The 16,929-nt window shown below is 39.3% G+C and overlaps 1 protein-coding gene across 1 annotated transcript; it reads right to left on the reverse strand.

Moving 5' to 3' along the window:
• Positions 1–4,296: 4,296 nt before the first annotated feature.
• LOC135465729 (T-box transcription factor TBX20-like) lies at positions 4,297–16,624 on the reverse strand. The gene is made up of 7 exons (XM_064743048.1): positions 16,082–16,624; positions 14,147–14,402; positions 7,628–7,901; positions 6,731–6,898; positions 6,452–6,528; positions 5,952–6,058; positions 4,297–4,987 (listed from the first exon to the last, which is right to left on the reverse strand). The coding sequence occupies exons 2-7, from the start codon at positions 14,167–14,169 to the stop codon at positions 4,632–4,634; spliced, it is 1,005 nt and encodes a 334-aa protein (XP_064599118.1). The 5' UTR covers positions 14,170–14,402; positions 16,082–16,624; the 3' UTR covers positions 4,297–4,631.
• Positions 16,625–16,929: the final 305 nt, after the last annotated feature.

A 16,929-nucleotide genomic window follows, 5' to 3' on the forward strand; every position in this document is an offset into this window, starting at 1 on the left:
AATTTACTTGTATGACGAATCCGTTAGGTTTTTTTTAGTGTGAGTTGGGTCACGTATGGAACAATGGACCGTTAAGTACTTGCCAAACTTCCTGACGCCAGGCCGCAGACGACTACTGGTTATGACGTACAAACATTTACTGGAAAATGTCCAATTGACTACAATGTTAAGCTGTTATATATGGTGTACTTAACTAGAAGGGTGTGACGAGCTGGTTTAACGTGAGATTCCAGGTGTCAGCCGGTGTCTGGCGGAGGGGTAATAATGCCCCACGGTGGGAGGGTTATCACTTGTGACGCCCGGAGTCTTAGCGCCAGCCTGTAGACGATCTACCTATCATGAGTGCCGTCCCATATTCAGCCCAGCGAACACGACAAAATATTTATATAACGATTTGGAAGACATTTCCTTTACTTATCTGGAGGAGTAAGTGCCTGTCTGAGCCTAACCTACATGGAATTGCCAGTCACTGTTCAATTCAGCCTCAGGCTCTTTATAGTTATATGTTTTCCCTGGTTACCCAAATGTTTGAAAGACTAATATTGTCAGACATAAACAGTTCTTTGCCCGACACCCCTCTCTCCTCCCACGCTAATCCGATACACCTTTTGTTTAAATGTTTCTTTGAACAAGCCTCCTGGAAAGATTGGAATGTGTACTGTGTGTTGACTAAAAGCCTTCAGGTTTCTTCGTAGCAAACATTTGTTACATTTGCATAGGCTCGTGTATTAATATGTCCAGTTTAGATACACGTCTAGCCTTCATTAAGCATGGATCAGTAAATCAATAACAGACAAATGAATTGCAAGATCAGCTAATCGGACAGGGGTCTCTTCAGTAAATTGACACCTATCGTTTTTCAAAAGACTTCATGAATTGTCCAAACATAACAAGATTCCGACACCTGAGTTGCCGCCATTCGGAGCAGATATGTCCATATACGACTACGATAAACAAGAATGGCTGTCTCTTAATGGGACGGTCACTCGTGTCTGATAGTTATCCTGATTGATCTTAAGCGGGATTAATTACCTCTAATAACAGCCTTCGGATCTGGACGCCATTTTTCTTTCTTGTGCTGTCACGTGGTCGTTTGGTAAACCATACAGCTGTCGCTAAGCCGCCGTGTTGAAATAAAGGGTTGTGGAAACATCCTCTGTGGGTATTTCACCGGGGTCAGGACAGACCTTCCAACCCGAGCTTTCTTACCACGATAATTATAGGGAGTTGGTGACGGTGATTACTTGTAATGTTCAGTCTAGCTGACTACACATCTGTTTTGGGCACAAGGAGAATACTGACCAGTTCTACTGACACGCCGCTAATGTGGTGAGGCGCGAGGGTTGAGATCCGGTCCATTTTTTTTTTCCAATTTGTAGTGTTAGTTCAAAAATCAGAAAACAAATAACTCCAGCAAGGCCAGACCAGAACTGCGTGATTGTCATCAACTTTCGACTCTTTCAGTGCAATTTCAAGTTTATTTACCCAATGTCACTCAGTATTTCACTCCAGGTAGAAAAGGAGGGTGTAATACATAATCACAAAGAGCTAAACATGTGGACAAATGACACTTCCAACTTGAAATGGGTCCGATACAAAAAACCCAAATGTATCAATGTGACTTGCATGATTGAAATGGCCATGAAAAGGCTTGAGATTCATCGCGTGAGTTTGGGAGGAGCACAGACACAAATCCCGTAAAACCAGCGATTTAAGTGGACTCTTTGTTCTGTGCTATCCAACCATCACTAAGTCCGATTTTAAAGAAATATAAAAGAAGATTTACAGCATAAAAAGTGTAAAACCAGAGCAGTGACGAAGGATTGTGACAGACAGAATAGTTATTGATTTGTTTATAAAATTATATCACATTGCAAAACGTTTATCTAGATGTCATATATTTCATATAAAGTCAGTTTTATCTTAAATCGCTCAATAGTGTGTCGAGGGGTGAGATCCATTTTATATTTACTCATTTCACCAAGATACAGTATTCACGGAATTCATTGTTATATACTTTATAACCCTGATAGAAATTCATTAGTTTCGGCGGGCTGAAAAGAGAGAAACTGTTTCAGCCACAACTTTAATTGGGTGATATGACCAGTTCTTTGCAGGTGTTTGGTATGGCTGTGGGGAATTAAATCCTAAAGCGATGAACGCTTTGAATAACATTGTAACTTCTCCGGAACCCTGAGGTCTCTTTTCTTTCCAGGTCAAAGTTCGTGGTTGTTAAGGAGATTCACGTGTGCACCAAGGTTACCGGAAGCCGACAGAGGTCAACGTCGACACCTTGATATGGTTTTGAGTGTATCTGCAGGTGCTGTTTTTTCTCGTGTGATGATGTGAGATTTCGCCACGTGCAAGGCGCTTACGGACCTCTTGGGCAGGTGGGTAAGGGGTCTTCAGTGACCCCAGAAGACAGATCAGCGGGTCCGGTAGGAGAGAGAAGGAGGTATGCGAGCTGAGGATACCCTCAATACGGCTCGTACCGCTGCGTAAAGGTCTTTAATGTTGGAAAGCTGAAACTTCTTACACTTAACATTAGTGGATACTGCAAAAAAGGGCTATCGCCGTGTGTGATGTGGGCGGTATAACATGAATCCTACACAACACGTGTGAGCTTGTTAACGTTCTATATGCAGTTTACCACGTGTATCAATTCCTGGAGAAGGGCCTGCCGATGGATTCCTGGAGGAACAGTTGCCTTTGACACGGCCAATTTGACAGTGCCGTAAATCAGTCCGAGACGCCGTCAAATTGCCGATAAAACAAGATACTGATAAAACGATATCTCTACCCAATTTACCTCACGTGCGTTAAGTTTCACCAAAGAATGCCAACGTCAATTAGGAGGATTCTTGCTAACTTTGTAAAAGCAATAGTGATATGAGTGCCCCTGGGTCGTGTGATTTCTTTATTGGGCAGCTGCACCCCGTCCTTTCCTTATCACCCTCCTGGAACATCTCCCCGAGGTACCCTTCTCCACCACCGTTATGTATATATCATGAATTAATGATCGATTTGCTACTCTCCACGGAAACACCCGCCTATATCAGTTTCTGCTTATCTACACCCCTCTATCTTCATTGGACAGAATTTTTTGTGCCAGACCATCTTGGAAAACTTCTGTTGGGAAAAGCCTTCCTTATACATGTTGCATTGCTGTATTCACCTTTCTGACTCAAAATACAGCACAGATTATACTTTTAGGGCCAAGAAATCAGCCAAAAGATTTCTCTACATACAAACTCTTAATCGCAGTTTGCCTTCTTCTTGAATACGTTTCCTCCCTGTCCCATCGATACAACTTTTTTGGCAAGGTTCTTTTTAGCACAGTGTTGATTAAGTCATTTCCATCACGACATAATTACGACATAATCACGACATTTTTGATAACACGGCCAGCAACGACCTTAAAGTCTGTGGCCGCGCTTACAATTTTACCTGAATACAATGACAATTTTCGTTGTCTTGAGGTCATAACCGTTCCTAGACGAGCTGCAGTGCTTAGGTATTAGTTCTATCTGTTCACGAAAAACTTCTCCGATTTGGTTCTGTTACTCCTTTTTTGATCGACGATTTACGCCATGTACTCCACATAAAATTGCCATTTTATATAACCATGTCAACAGATCGATATACAAACTGAATGCGAACAGAGCTCGAATGAAGTCACCCCCGTGGTGTGGTAGCTGACAAAATCCTTGACTGCAGGCGATTCAGCGAGAGCTGGATTTGAACCTCGGTGAGTGAAGTGCTGATGGTCTGACTTTTGTAGTCTACAGAACAGCAAACCAGGACCAACGGCTCTTTACAATAAATGATGAAGAATTAGGGTCCGCTTTATGTACATGTGGCAATCAAGTGGAATCCTATCTCCCTGTTTAATTATTCTGCACTTTTCAACACAAACTTGGGATCTGAGGACTTAACAAAAACTTAAATGGCATGTCAGGTAGTTTAAATGTCCAAGATTCTAATTGTCATCATGATTAAATAATAAATTTGAGTGAATGTCTATGACATTGCAACCTATCCCGTGACTATGATAAAACATGTGCAGCTGTGCAAGACATTCAAGCCCACGTTACTTGGGCCTCACAACGTCTAAACGTTTCGTCTGTATGACTGGTTGGACAACTTCAACGTAGACTTGCGAAATTTGTTTTTCATAGTCCTCGTCGAACAACTATGCTCCTTGGGCTCATAAGTCGGTATTCTTTTAATGTCCATATGTAGGATACTACAACTACAATCAGGTAACCCAAGACGTATTTTTATCATATAGTTCCATAATAATTTATTTACATATGCAAATAACTGAACAAATATATTCACAATTCTTTGGTATATAAACAATGTCTTTTGCAAAGACTAGATTGTAATCGCCGTCATCCATAGTTGTGTGATCAGCTTACAAACATGTATACAGGGAAACAATCTTATGTTCTATATTTTATTAACCGTCAGAAACAAATAATTTGATAACTGGCAATTTTACCAGGCTATGTTTACTCACATTTGGACAGTTATCCCACAGGTTTGCTTAACTAATTATACATATATCAGTTTAGACAGCTATATTTAATACATTCGGATTAATTTTAGGTGAAACTTTGCGCTCAATTTCACCGTGGTCCGTCCACGCACACTGTCGTCCTATCTGGATTTAAATATGGGTGGTATCTTAACTTCAACTGCAACTGCCCAAGGTCTTTACCATTCTCTTTGCGAGAACCAAGTCGACAGGTGGCGCTCTGGAGGGAGAGATCTTCCGGTAACATGGCGGGCGATAATGGAAAGAAGGCCGGATGTGTTTGGGCGACATGCGCCCAATACGGCAGGGCTGGGACAGGCATACTGCCGGTGGACGGTGAAACGAAGGGACGGTATAACATACGGAATTGTTCGGGGACCACATGGGCCGCGTGAAGTTGACCCAAGCGTTCTTCCAGACTTTTGAATGAATTCGGCGAGCCACCATCTGCGAAAACAAGAATAAATAACATAGATACAAATATGTATTTTATGTATACATATGATGCTCCGTTATTAACTAAACTTGGGCTCCAAATTTGCCCAGGTAACGTCTCGAACAGAAATAACAGCCGATCATAAGAAACAAATCAACGTTTGCGACTGAAGGGTTTGGCGAAATAGTGCAACGTTCTATACAATTTTTGTTGCAATGAAAACTGATGAAATAGGCTCATATTTCCCGGTTAAGGGAAAATGTCAACCTTTAACAAGAAGTCGAAGTTAGTTTTTCCGGTTTAAAGAAGCTTTTCGCCATTTTCAAGAATATTTCCCTGATGTGGTGGTCGTCAGATTTATGGCGGAATCATTTCAGCGGGTATCTGATAAATTCCTGACGTAAAGCCGCAGCCTAATCATCGACAGCAGGATTAGAATTCACAACTTCGTTAGAGTACTGGCCATGTCGGCTGACGTGAAACTGTTTACGTTCCGCAAACAACGTTTTACTTTCGCCATGTATCTGATCTCAGATTCTCACGTAAACTGAGAAAAGATCGGATTTTGTTTATCACACGGCTATCACTGGTCAGGTTTTACTCTGCATGCTGCAGTTGTTCATATTCTATAACGTCTTAATCTGAGTGTTTTAGTGACGTAAATATTGATACTTTGTCAAACATTGGCACATTAAAATCCAATTTTAATTTAATTTAATTCTTTATTTATTTAACAAGGATTTCTCACAGCCTAATGGCTACTACGGAGATCTCCTCAAAGCAACAATTAACAACATAATAACTAACGAAGTACATACATATAAATATGAGGATACATATTTAAGATATAAGTTGAAATAAATTAATTATTATTTACAATGTTAACATCGTTATTACCATTACCATGGTAATTTTATGTCCCAAAAGACATCCCAAAAATCTAACCATGCATACGGAAAGTTGATTTGTCCTCACCTCTGCTAGCAGGTGACAGCCCCCCTGGGGAATGGTGCCCTATGTCTAACGATGCCGGGTGGGGTATGCCGTAGGACTGCATCCTTATCAACGATTCCATGTTCTCCCTGTGGGCAAAGATAACATGAGGTCAGTAATATCCTGTTCCTAGTCATAAACTATTTATCAGAGATGGAAGACATTGCATTCATGTCATATATTTCCACGCCTGTTTGTTAGCAAACTCTCTTTATGAAATCTTTCAACACAAAGACAATGTACAGAGTTACAAAGGTCTAAATGCGAATTTATAACATAAATATAGTTTATTTTCACGTGAATTCATTTTCATCTTCCTTGTTCAGCAAAAGGACTCTTTCTTCACTTGCAAACGTTATTCCACACGTTTTTAAATTTAATAAAACCACAGAAATATAAATTTAAGTATCTAACTTACAAACAAAAAATACTTGTCAATATTGACAGGTGTGGTGACTAATTAAGATTATCAATGTTCATACCTTTCTAAGTCAGACAATCGAGATGAATCCCGAAATCCCTTAGCGAATGGATTGCTGTCAATTTTCAGTTTGGTAATCTGCAATCAACATAAAAAATCACATGTATAACACAATTGTTTCATAATTAAAGTCAAACTGAGTGTCTGACATTGCAGTATGATTTCACATTATTTTACACTTACTCTGCAGCTTCAAGTTCACAATGTTCATCTTTATTAACTTCAATAGGAAGTACATATATACTCGACATATTGAAGATTTTTTTCTCCATGTACTCACCAGTTGATTTTGATAGGCTGTTACGGCGATGAACTTGCATTCTGGGAATACAAAGGTGCGATAAACTTCCGGTTTTAAGTCGTCTGCAAACTGTGGAATCTGGTCTCCATTTTTTTTCCTAATTATGTGGATTCTCGGCTGATACTTGTGCATAGAATTCAGGACAATCTGGAGGGAATTCAAGTAAATTAATGATTAAAGCAATAAATCATATTTCAATTAATGTGGCATTGATTGGTAATTTTAAACATGTTTAAATCACTACTGCATAAAATACTGAAGCAGATAAATGTTTAGTTTTGCTTCTTGTCTTGCCTGTTACTTTGTTCCTTTTCTTTCCTATTTTGTGCTTCATCAATGCAACATTGTTGGCAATGTTACCATTTAACTGATACAATCTTTTTACTTCTATGGTATGTTTATAATGCTATATAAATGCTGATATATACCAGAAACCTTCAACGATATGGGCTTGATACTTCTTGATGAAAACAGAAAATATTCTTCCGCAAATACAACGAAAAAGACTCATAAATAAGATTCAGCATTAAAAAAAATCAATCTTTTAAGTTTAAAAGAAACTCTGTTGTCTTGAGTAATGCTAGTATGTACTCTGTTATTGTAACACAATATACTGTCATATTTAACACAATATCCTGTTTGGATCTTTATGATGAATTAACAGAATATGGATGTGTGTTACGTTTAACAGAACAATCTGCTGCGATGACAGAAAACATTCTAGCATCTCTCAGACAACATATTTCCTGTTAAAATTAACAGATTCATTTATGAGTGAACATTTTTCTTATTTCATGAAGACCATTCACTACAGTTTAGCTCGTGTGGCATGTTCTTGTATGAATTTATATGGCTAAAAGACATGCATTCACTTACATGTCCGGACGACTCCATTGTATTGTTCGTCAACTTGACTTTCTCGAACGACACGGACTGCTTAAGGAGTTGTTCCCCGCCGACCGGGGAATCAGGGTGGGGGTAGAGTCGAGCTGCTAACGGAGGGTCGGCCTTGCCAGCGACGAGCCAGGATGATCGGTGGTAGGCGTAACGGTATCTCTTGTTGTCCACGTTGACAATGTCCATCAAAACTATGTAGTGGTGTTCCGGATTCAAACCCGTGAAAGACACACGGACAGTAGGGAACATCCGCCTGGGGAAGATAAAGACAAAAAAGTTTTGAAAACAGAGCGCACACGTCCTTTCTACGCAAAGGGATATAACCATTCAAAACGTTCACTATTGCTTTTAATTTCTACCTTTCCAATATTTTAACAGCAATATTTTATTATATTTGTACTGAAGAATGAAGTCCATGTGTGTAAATTTTGCAATACATTCCGCCTAGACAAATCTGTAACTATTTCGTAATTCGAAACATATATTTGACAATCATCAATTTTATATATGCACTTTTTAAAAACAGGAAATGGAAGCATGTCCGGTAAAGTCTTGACAGTTTCCTCAAAACCTTCCTTGATATTGGAGAATGTAGTGACACACAAAACTACAGTCCCACATATGGTAAATATATATGGATATATTAATCGTGAAGAAGATATGTTCCTCACATAGGTACTCACTGGATGGTAAGACTATACAGTCAGATAGCTCGAGATTTCGGGAAGGAAGCGTTCTAATTAGCACTCCAAAAACATGCACTGTTAAACGTTACTGTGGATAAGACGACAACAAGCGCGCACCTTATATACACTTCAGTGCATATCGTAAATCTGTGTTTTTCACCACCCATAAGCCTGACCGTAATCTATAATGAAGAATAATTTTGAGTAGACTGAAGCCTGAGAGCAGTCTGGACTTTTGGATCTAGTTTAAAATACGTAATTTAATCAACTGGTCCTTCAGCTTCGCTAAGGTAAGGCACAAAAGGTAAGTTTGAGATATGTAAGTGCATGGGAACTCCAACATCGTATCGAATGGTTGTTTTGTAAACGGTGCACATCGAGGAAGTATCCCCATTGATCGTTTTACTAGTATTTACCGAGGCTAATGTTATTTACAACTTAATTCTATGGCAGTGGTTTGTGTTGTAGATTTACGTTTTAACAGTTTGGTCAGGAAATGGTGCAGGTTTTGTTAAACAGACGTCTGTAGATGTGTTCAGACTCAACCTCTGTTGGTTAAGTTTAACCAGTTTTGTTTAAAAAAACAACAAACATCCAGTTTCTGTTAAAACGCAATAAATATCACCGGAATGTTCTAACCAGCAAAACGTTGTTCTAACAAAGCTAAACCGTGGGGTTTTGTAAAGAGACAGTGTCCATTTCTTGCGTGTTGTCGCCCTCAGCTACAGTAGGTTTAGTGTTACATTGACGCTGTTTTAATTACTGGTAGAAGGAGAACTTAATTGTGCACAGCGTCTTAAGCTTAGTTTTGTCCATTGATCCACGGCTTAGTCGGTGGACATTAAGCCCTTGAATCTGACTTCAGTTCATTCACTAATCGATATTAGAGATAGTAATCAAGAACAAATAGACGTTTAAAGTTTGGTGTTTTCGCCACTCTTTAACAGATCGGTCCCTCCCTTGATGGTCGGTTTGAATGCCCTTGCTCGCAAACTCCAGGGGGTGGGGTGGAGACAGGTGGGGTGGAGAATCGGAAGACAAGCTTATCAGCCCCTAAGATCAGTTGCGTATACACGATAGCCTCTTTAAACCCTTCCCTTTGGGGCGGGGGGAGGGTAACAATCATTATAGCTCCACCTCGCTTAAAACGACAAATATCATTTTTCTTTCATTCACTTTAAACGCCCGTTTAACCTTTATTAGTTCCTGAAGGACTTTGTGAAGATTTGCAGAGGATGTGGCAAATTGTGGGTTTACCATCGAAATGATGTCTCTGCGGACAAAGACGGCACCCCGGGGGTAGACGTCAGACTGTCCGCGCCGCTTCCACGCAAAATTGGTGTTGATTTTTCCTCGAGAAGACAAAGTGACCCCCTACGCGCGGTTTGCCATAAAGATCAGTCAACAAACGCTATACCTGACTGGCTTTCTTAGAGAGTCACACTGATGTTCGCGCTCAGTCAAGCAGCCTGAGCCTCTTCGCAGTTAGCCCCCAGGGCTGTTAATACTACCCCCAGTGTCATGTTACAAGACTACTCGTGTAAAACCCACACTAAACCTCAACCAATTTACTCTGATGATATTCGCCAAGTGACACTTCCAGAGATGTTATCGGGCGATTTCTTGGCTTTTATTTGTGTACTGATAGAAAAAGAGGCATTTTCGAATGGGCAACAACGTCGATGTATTAAAATTACAGGTGGGACTTATTACAGTGTACTGCTCATAAACCCTGACACGTGAGGCTTTTCACTATAATACAAGTTTTTTTCTCTTATTTGACAGAAAAAAGCTATATCGTGTCGATCTTCCAAGGTATTGTTGGGTTGTTTACTGAGTTAAAAAGCGACTCAGGACTTGACGAAAGCTTCGCGCATTCACACCGCTGTATCTGTTCGCTTACGGCTATTGATTCATTGCATGGTTTTGTTCAAAATGACTAAAGATACTTTATTTTACTGAAATGCTCAGGCTGTCTATAAACTTTTCATAGTTGCCTGATGTCAGCCACATACTGCACACCCTAAAACTCTATTCGCCCCTATACCAATTTGATGGTTATAACCCGACCGGTGACTTGTAACGACTCTCAGTGTCATGAAACACCTACGTCCATCACCACTTTATAGGAATTTTAGAGAACAGATTAAGAAACCTCAAACTATAGATTACTTATTAAATACATCTGAACTTTTCATTATTGTGCGATATATGCTATTAACGTTCAGGTAATTTAATTTTATCAGCCACATTTACTTGAAAAATTGTGAAACTGTGTTCATTGGATCGTACGCGATATATAAACAGGTCGTGTATTGTATAATTCTGTTTTTTTCTTTACTTGTAATCTACATTTTCTGAATCCTCTTATAATTTTTATTGCGATGTTTTAATCTAAGGATCATGCACAAAAGTATTTTTGCTACAGAAGATTAGAAGTAAACTTAACCAGACCGGAGGTATTTAATCATTAAGAGATTAAATATTTGAATTTAATTTAAACGACTTTTTAATCCAACGCGCTCGCACAGAATGTTTTGCTACATACTGAGAAAAGGTAACAAACTCAGTTTCTTAATGTATGAATTAGGACATCACATGACAACCACACCGGAAACTTAAGCATCGTGTACACGGGCTCAATATTTTCGCCATGATCCGAACTTTTAGTGCATTATCCGTACTATATTTGTATTTACATGTATTGATAATACTGCACCACGTTCATATTCATTCATGAACATACAGTTGCTAATGAAATGGGTGACAACTGAAGACAGAGTATGTCCACGAATGAACGTTGGTAAAGTTCTGTCACGAAGATATAAATACAAATCTCCAGAATTACGCATTCAAGGAAAAAGCCTGTTTTATGATGCCTTTAGTGTGTCAAGAATAATCTATGTCTTGCGATTTTCTGTGATTTCCTACAGTTAAAAGTTAGATGCATTTCATCACTCTGCAAGAAGTCCCAGTTAATGGATTACATTTAATTTGCATAGGCGATCAAATGATTTATGTAATAATTTATTTGACTGCACTGTTTTTACGCGATGCTGATAGAGTACAATCGTGAGAATCTGCCGGGACTTCTGTTTCAATGTAAAGACTGAGCGTTTTTATAACAGAAGAAGTCAGAATCTATGACAGGCTGATCTTATACACTGTAACAATCTTCTATATACAGAAATCACAGCTTGAGGAACGCGGGTCACTGCAAGGCTTGTACCAGATCAATCTCAACAAGTATCGGACAGAGTTTCCCTACCCCTGTCAATAAGACCCTGATGAACGCACCCAATCGTCCGCCAGATGGGGTTCGCATAGACAACCAGAGATAACCACAGTGTATTAAACATCCCTGACCGGTCTGACTTCAGATCCTATCGCCACTTTATCCCGGGACTATCTTCATACCATTGTCCGGCGGACGAATAGCCTCATTACTCCGCAATCTCCATTGCCGAGCCCATCACTCAGCAAATGGCGACCGAATCCAATGAAGAGCGGAGTGGTGTTCTCTAAGACAACTGTCCATGATACAATTTATTGGAACGATAACGGTTTCAGTCCTTCAAACAGTTATTCGCTTCATCACTGATGGCTATAATGCGACATGGCCGATGTGAAGTCAAATGCTGTGTAGGAAACTGTGACGTAAGCTTTCGAATTCCATAATGGACACGTGACTCAGTGCTAAACTATGGCGATGGGTGATACCGTAACATTATGTTAGCGCTGATTTCAGGACGATAAGTCCTGAAATACACGGACCAACCAGACTGTTCGAAACTTCGAAATAAGAGCAAATCCTCGGTACCCACCTACACACTGCGTCAAAGCCTCTCTGCAGTTGTTTAGTTTATTATGTGAGATGCATTCTACGAAGCGTATGTTTTTAGCCTTTTGCATGATGACATCAGAGATGATCGCAATCGTAATATATGATTCTTTGAAGTTTAAGCTTTCTAACATGCAGTCCGCGTAGTCATGTGTAATGTCGTCCATAATCCTACACTTTGACATTAAACTACACAATTACACAGCAAGCCGTCGACTTGATGAATGATTTAATGAATGTACTTCAGCTTTTCATCTCTAATCTGATGTAACTTCCGACTATCCGTGCTACAGCGAATATGGCCGCTACAGCATTAACGCCTAGCTTGCACGTGGCCCTACAGCCGCCAGGACAAGCTTCACTCTATCCCAAAACAGCTGATCCATCAAACCCAGAACAGAACACAGCATCCTTTACTGCATTATTGTAGAGCCATGCAGTTGTTCAAAACACTATTAAGACCTTATACACGCTTAAGCCTATAGTCTGTGCACGATATATGATTAAAATGTCTTTTTAACTGTGTCCACCCTTTGTTCAGAAGTTGAAATTCGAAATGCTGTACTTCGAATAACACATGAGTTGGGCTTCAAACTACTGAACTACTAGCTTCATATGGGCCCTAACAAGCTTATCTCTAATACAACTAATAGGCTCATGTAGGCTTAACTTAACAGGTTTAGCAATATTGTGTCCGAGTCTTACAGAAAGAGCCACAGTCACATGGCTGTATTCCATAACTAGTAACTTCCAAATGATAACAAGCATTTACTTTTGTAACATATTTTACCAAATTTATTTTGGAAAATTATTGGTGCAAATAGTAACTTCTCCATACCAAGAAACTGACACCGTCGTGTGTATAGTCATTTAATATGTCTAAGATGATATATGTATATCTGTAAACCGCGAAGGCATTGGAATATATGGCTTTCTGCATGTAAAATGATAAAGGGACATTTTCAATTCAGATTAAGCTTGCATACGTTGTAACTAATACGTACATGATAAGTCAGCCGAAACTTCTATATCGCTAATGTATTTAAAATCAAGAAGGATTTTATACGCAAGTAGTGCACGATTAATTGCTCATGACACTATAATAAAAAGACTGATAGCCACACCCCACAAGAACCCTCAAAGAGTAGCCTTTTGGCAATATTTGAACTTGAAGGCAATTAAAGTAAAACAATAAATCTATGCGTGAAATCCAAAACGCTTCCTCCTCGATTACCACGGAATCCATTTTTTAACAGAAACAATCCCCAGCAAAACCGACGAAGTGAGATACAGTTTCCAAACACGAAATAATAAACATTTCAACGCCTGAATAAGATATAAGCCTAAGACAAAGTAAATAAATTTAATTCACAGTGAGCAATTTTGGTGCAATCCACACTATGACGTTTGGAATTAAAAATGAAGTTTGATGAGGCAGCATATAAAGGATTTTGTTTACACGGGTACATTTGTGGTTTAATAATAAGAATACTGTTTCTTATTTTCGTCGTCGGAAGGTCTGTCAGCAACCTGTGAGTGGTCGTGGGTTTCCCCCGGGCTCTGTCCGGTTTCCTCCCACTTTAATGCTCGCCGCCGTTGTATAAGTGAAATATTCGTGAGTACGGCGTAAAACAGCAATGAAATAAATAAATAAATAAAATCTTATTTTCGTAAGATATTTACACTAAACATGGTTCATCCATACAACAACTAAACAAACAAAATTTTGCAATGGACGTCTATAAGTTTGGCACTGCATACTGAATGACTCTCCAAAAAAAACACGCAGACACGAATCTTACTGAACTTCATCGTCCTATAATAAGTTTGTATAATCATTTGTAACCGAACACTGCCAGAAAAATGTCGTTATTTACGACAAAAATTGTCCACGCGTAGCTTGACAGACAAGTGATGTCAGATTCTCTATAGTACACGCCAACTCAGTTGAATGTATAGAAGATTACTTACCGTCCAGATTTCGTAATAATCATTTCTGTGCCCAGTTGATTAAACTTGTCCCATAATTCTTTGGTTTCCAATTTGCATTTGACACCTGCTAGTTCCTCGTGACCAGTGCCGGCAGATGGCGCTGGCGAGGACGCAATTTTCTTGTGGCTTTGGAGCAAATCTGGCGATGGCGTGGCTGATAAGCTAGCAGTCCGGCTGGGAGGTTTGCTTTCACTTTCTCCAGCGTCCTCATCACACACTACATCAATATGTGAATCTGTAATTAAAATACATGAAGAGGTATTAATATCACACTAACTTCATCATCTGACAGTTACAAAGTTCCTTCATATCAGCAAAGACGTGCATTGTTTACGGATGATTTTAAATACCAATATTTATATCCAATTTGTGAAACTGTTAATTTATACACAGCTGTTGTATATTCTACTTATTAAATGCGTATACAAAAATAAAATGATGACTTCTAACCCATAAAATTATGGGTCGCACTTATCATGAATGTAATCTGAAGATCAAAGGATAATCTGGATAATTGTTAAATAGTCGACTACAAGGGTGTGACCTTGTATCACATAGGCAAAATATACAATGTTACTATGGGCACATTTTCTAACATTGGCTTTTTTTCATTTAGCGTACAGTTGTAATACTTTGTGTTAAAGACAAGAGGTTGCTGTTATCCTGGGAAATTTAGTTTTTCTAAGAAAATTTATATACACTGATTCTCCTGTATACTATATTACATATTATATGTTACGTCAGGCAAGAGAAACTTGGAAAACTTATTATCCCATCAACTATGCTTGAATATACTGTACAGTTATTTAATTTACACTGCGCAAGTAATATTATTAGAACATACACTTTTGCATTAGCATCAATAATAATGATAATAAAAAAAATGAACTTAATCACCATACCGAAGTAGTTCATGTACTTTAAATATTAATTTTGATATTTGATATAAAAAATGATGTCAGCATAGTTATATTAATTTTTATAACCTACTTAACAAACTATTATAATCTGCGTACATTTTCATCTACAGGTCAGAAGATATACGAAGGTTGCAAAATACTGTCATATATTCCAATGCCTTCACGGTTTACAGATATACATATATCATCTTAGTCATATTGAATGATTATAAATTATTAGCGTTACTTGTATTTATATCATGTGTTCCTAGTACATGCAAATTATTTTTTAATTATTTTGCAGAGAGATATGATATAGATCTGAAAATCTTCAACGTCATTTCAAAGACAAACTAACCAATTACTCAAAAAGTTGCAAAACGTTATGTAAACTGAATACGTGTTTTTGTTGATACAGATCATTTATTTGAAATTATTACATAATTTCTGCACATTTCAAGACCCATCACCACTCCGAATCCCACAAAATAAAAACCAAGTAAAATGCATCAAAGAGGGGGACTAACGTCTGAATCTTCGTGTGAGGAGTGTATAATTGTTATTTTCTCATCATTATACTTCAAATTTTGAACACGTGCATTGTCCTTGTAAAAAAAAATTGTCAAAGAGGTTTAGGTAACCGTGAGGTACTGGTTAGAATCTTTCTAAATGCTTTAAATGCTTGCTGGTAACAATTTAGTGAACTAAACAAACATTGACTATTCATAAGGTATTGATGCTCACGGTGCCAATGTAAAGCACTAAACGCTGTATGCTTTGAAACTATTTTATTTATTTATTTGAGTGGTATTTTACGCCGTACTCAAGAATATTTCCCTTATACGACGGTGGCAAGCGTTATGGTGGGAGGAAACCGGACAGAGCCCGTGTGAAGCCCACGACCATCCGCAGGTTGCTGCACAGACCTTCCCACGTATACGTGCTTTGAACTAGTAAACAAGTACTAGTCACATAACTGGGCTAGAAATATGCATCTACTCTTTGAATCACTTACCTTCAGGTTCCACATCACATTGCTCTTTCTCTGTTTTTACTCCCACTGAATGTCCCAGTATAGCGTCGATTGAGAACGACGAAACCCGTGATGAGGGCTTCACTTTCTGACGGTATCCATTTTAATGTGGTGTTTGATCGATCTGTCACAAGGCTCTAGACTGCCCAGTGTTAAATAACCAAGTGCGATGGTAATGGGTGGGTCGTGTGGTCAAGTCAGACAACACGTAACACTTGTTCTTAGCGGTTCGAAAGACAACAGCGCTTCTTACACGGTCGTTATATAGGCGTATGTCACATCGCTAGACGCCGAACCCTGGGTCGAGGCATCTGGCGAGTCTCTCTAGTTTCGACAATCCAAACTTCTACAGCACCGGACAGCTAAATCCGCCTTCTCGTCACACCGGCGAGCTCCTCTTGAGCATTCGTGGTCTAGTAAGACTATCGGATAGTTCTCCGTCTTGTTGTGATTACGTCCGTACTTCTGGTGAGGAAAAAAACTTGTTTCAGTAGCCTTGTCGCTCGACCCGTCGATCTGTGCAGGGCCGTCTTCCGACGTTCGCTAATATATCACTTCGATTCGGTTCGCCGTCGCTGGAGAACCCAGTCGGGCCGGTGACCAATCAGAGCGCGGCTCGCTGGAAATGGGCGTGTTTTGGCTGAAACAGACAGTGTATCATGTTGTCGATAATTGGTTGCGGCTGACAAAAACTCCTTCAACAAATGATAGGTTATTGTGCTGAATGACTTCCCGTGGTGTCGCTGAAAGGCCGCCTTGTAGACTGACGTTTCGTTGTGATACAGCCTCCGTGTAAACAGCTCCACACGACCGGCGGGGGGAATGCGACG

The sequence above is a fragment of the Liolophura sinensis genome, chromosome 5, assembly GCF_032854445.1.
Source record: "Liolophura sinensis isolate JHLJ2023 chromosome 5, CUHK_Ljap_v2, whole genome shotgun sequence".
In the NCBI taxonomy this organism is placed as follows: domain Eukaryota; kingdom Metazoa; phylum Mollusca; class Polyplacophora; order Chitonida; family Chitonidae; genus Liolophura; species Liolophura sinensis.

Bases quoted from the DNA above. Each gene is read 5' to 3' on its own strand.
- LOC135465729 (XM_064743048.1), bottom strand. From the start codon at position 14,169: ATGATTATTACGAAATCTGGACG. The intron at 6,059-6,451 runs GTATGAACATTG...CTTTGCCCACAG, and splicing joins CGATTGTCTGACTTAGAAAG to GGAGAACATGGAATCGTTGA. The intron at 4,988-5,951 runs GTGAGGACAAAT...TTGTTTTCGCAG, and splicing joins GCTGTCACCTGCTAGCAGAG to ATGGTGGCTCGCCGAATTCA.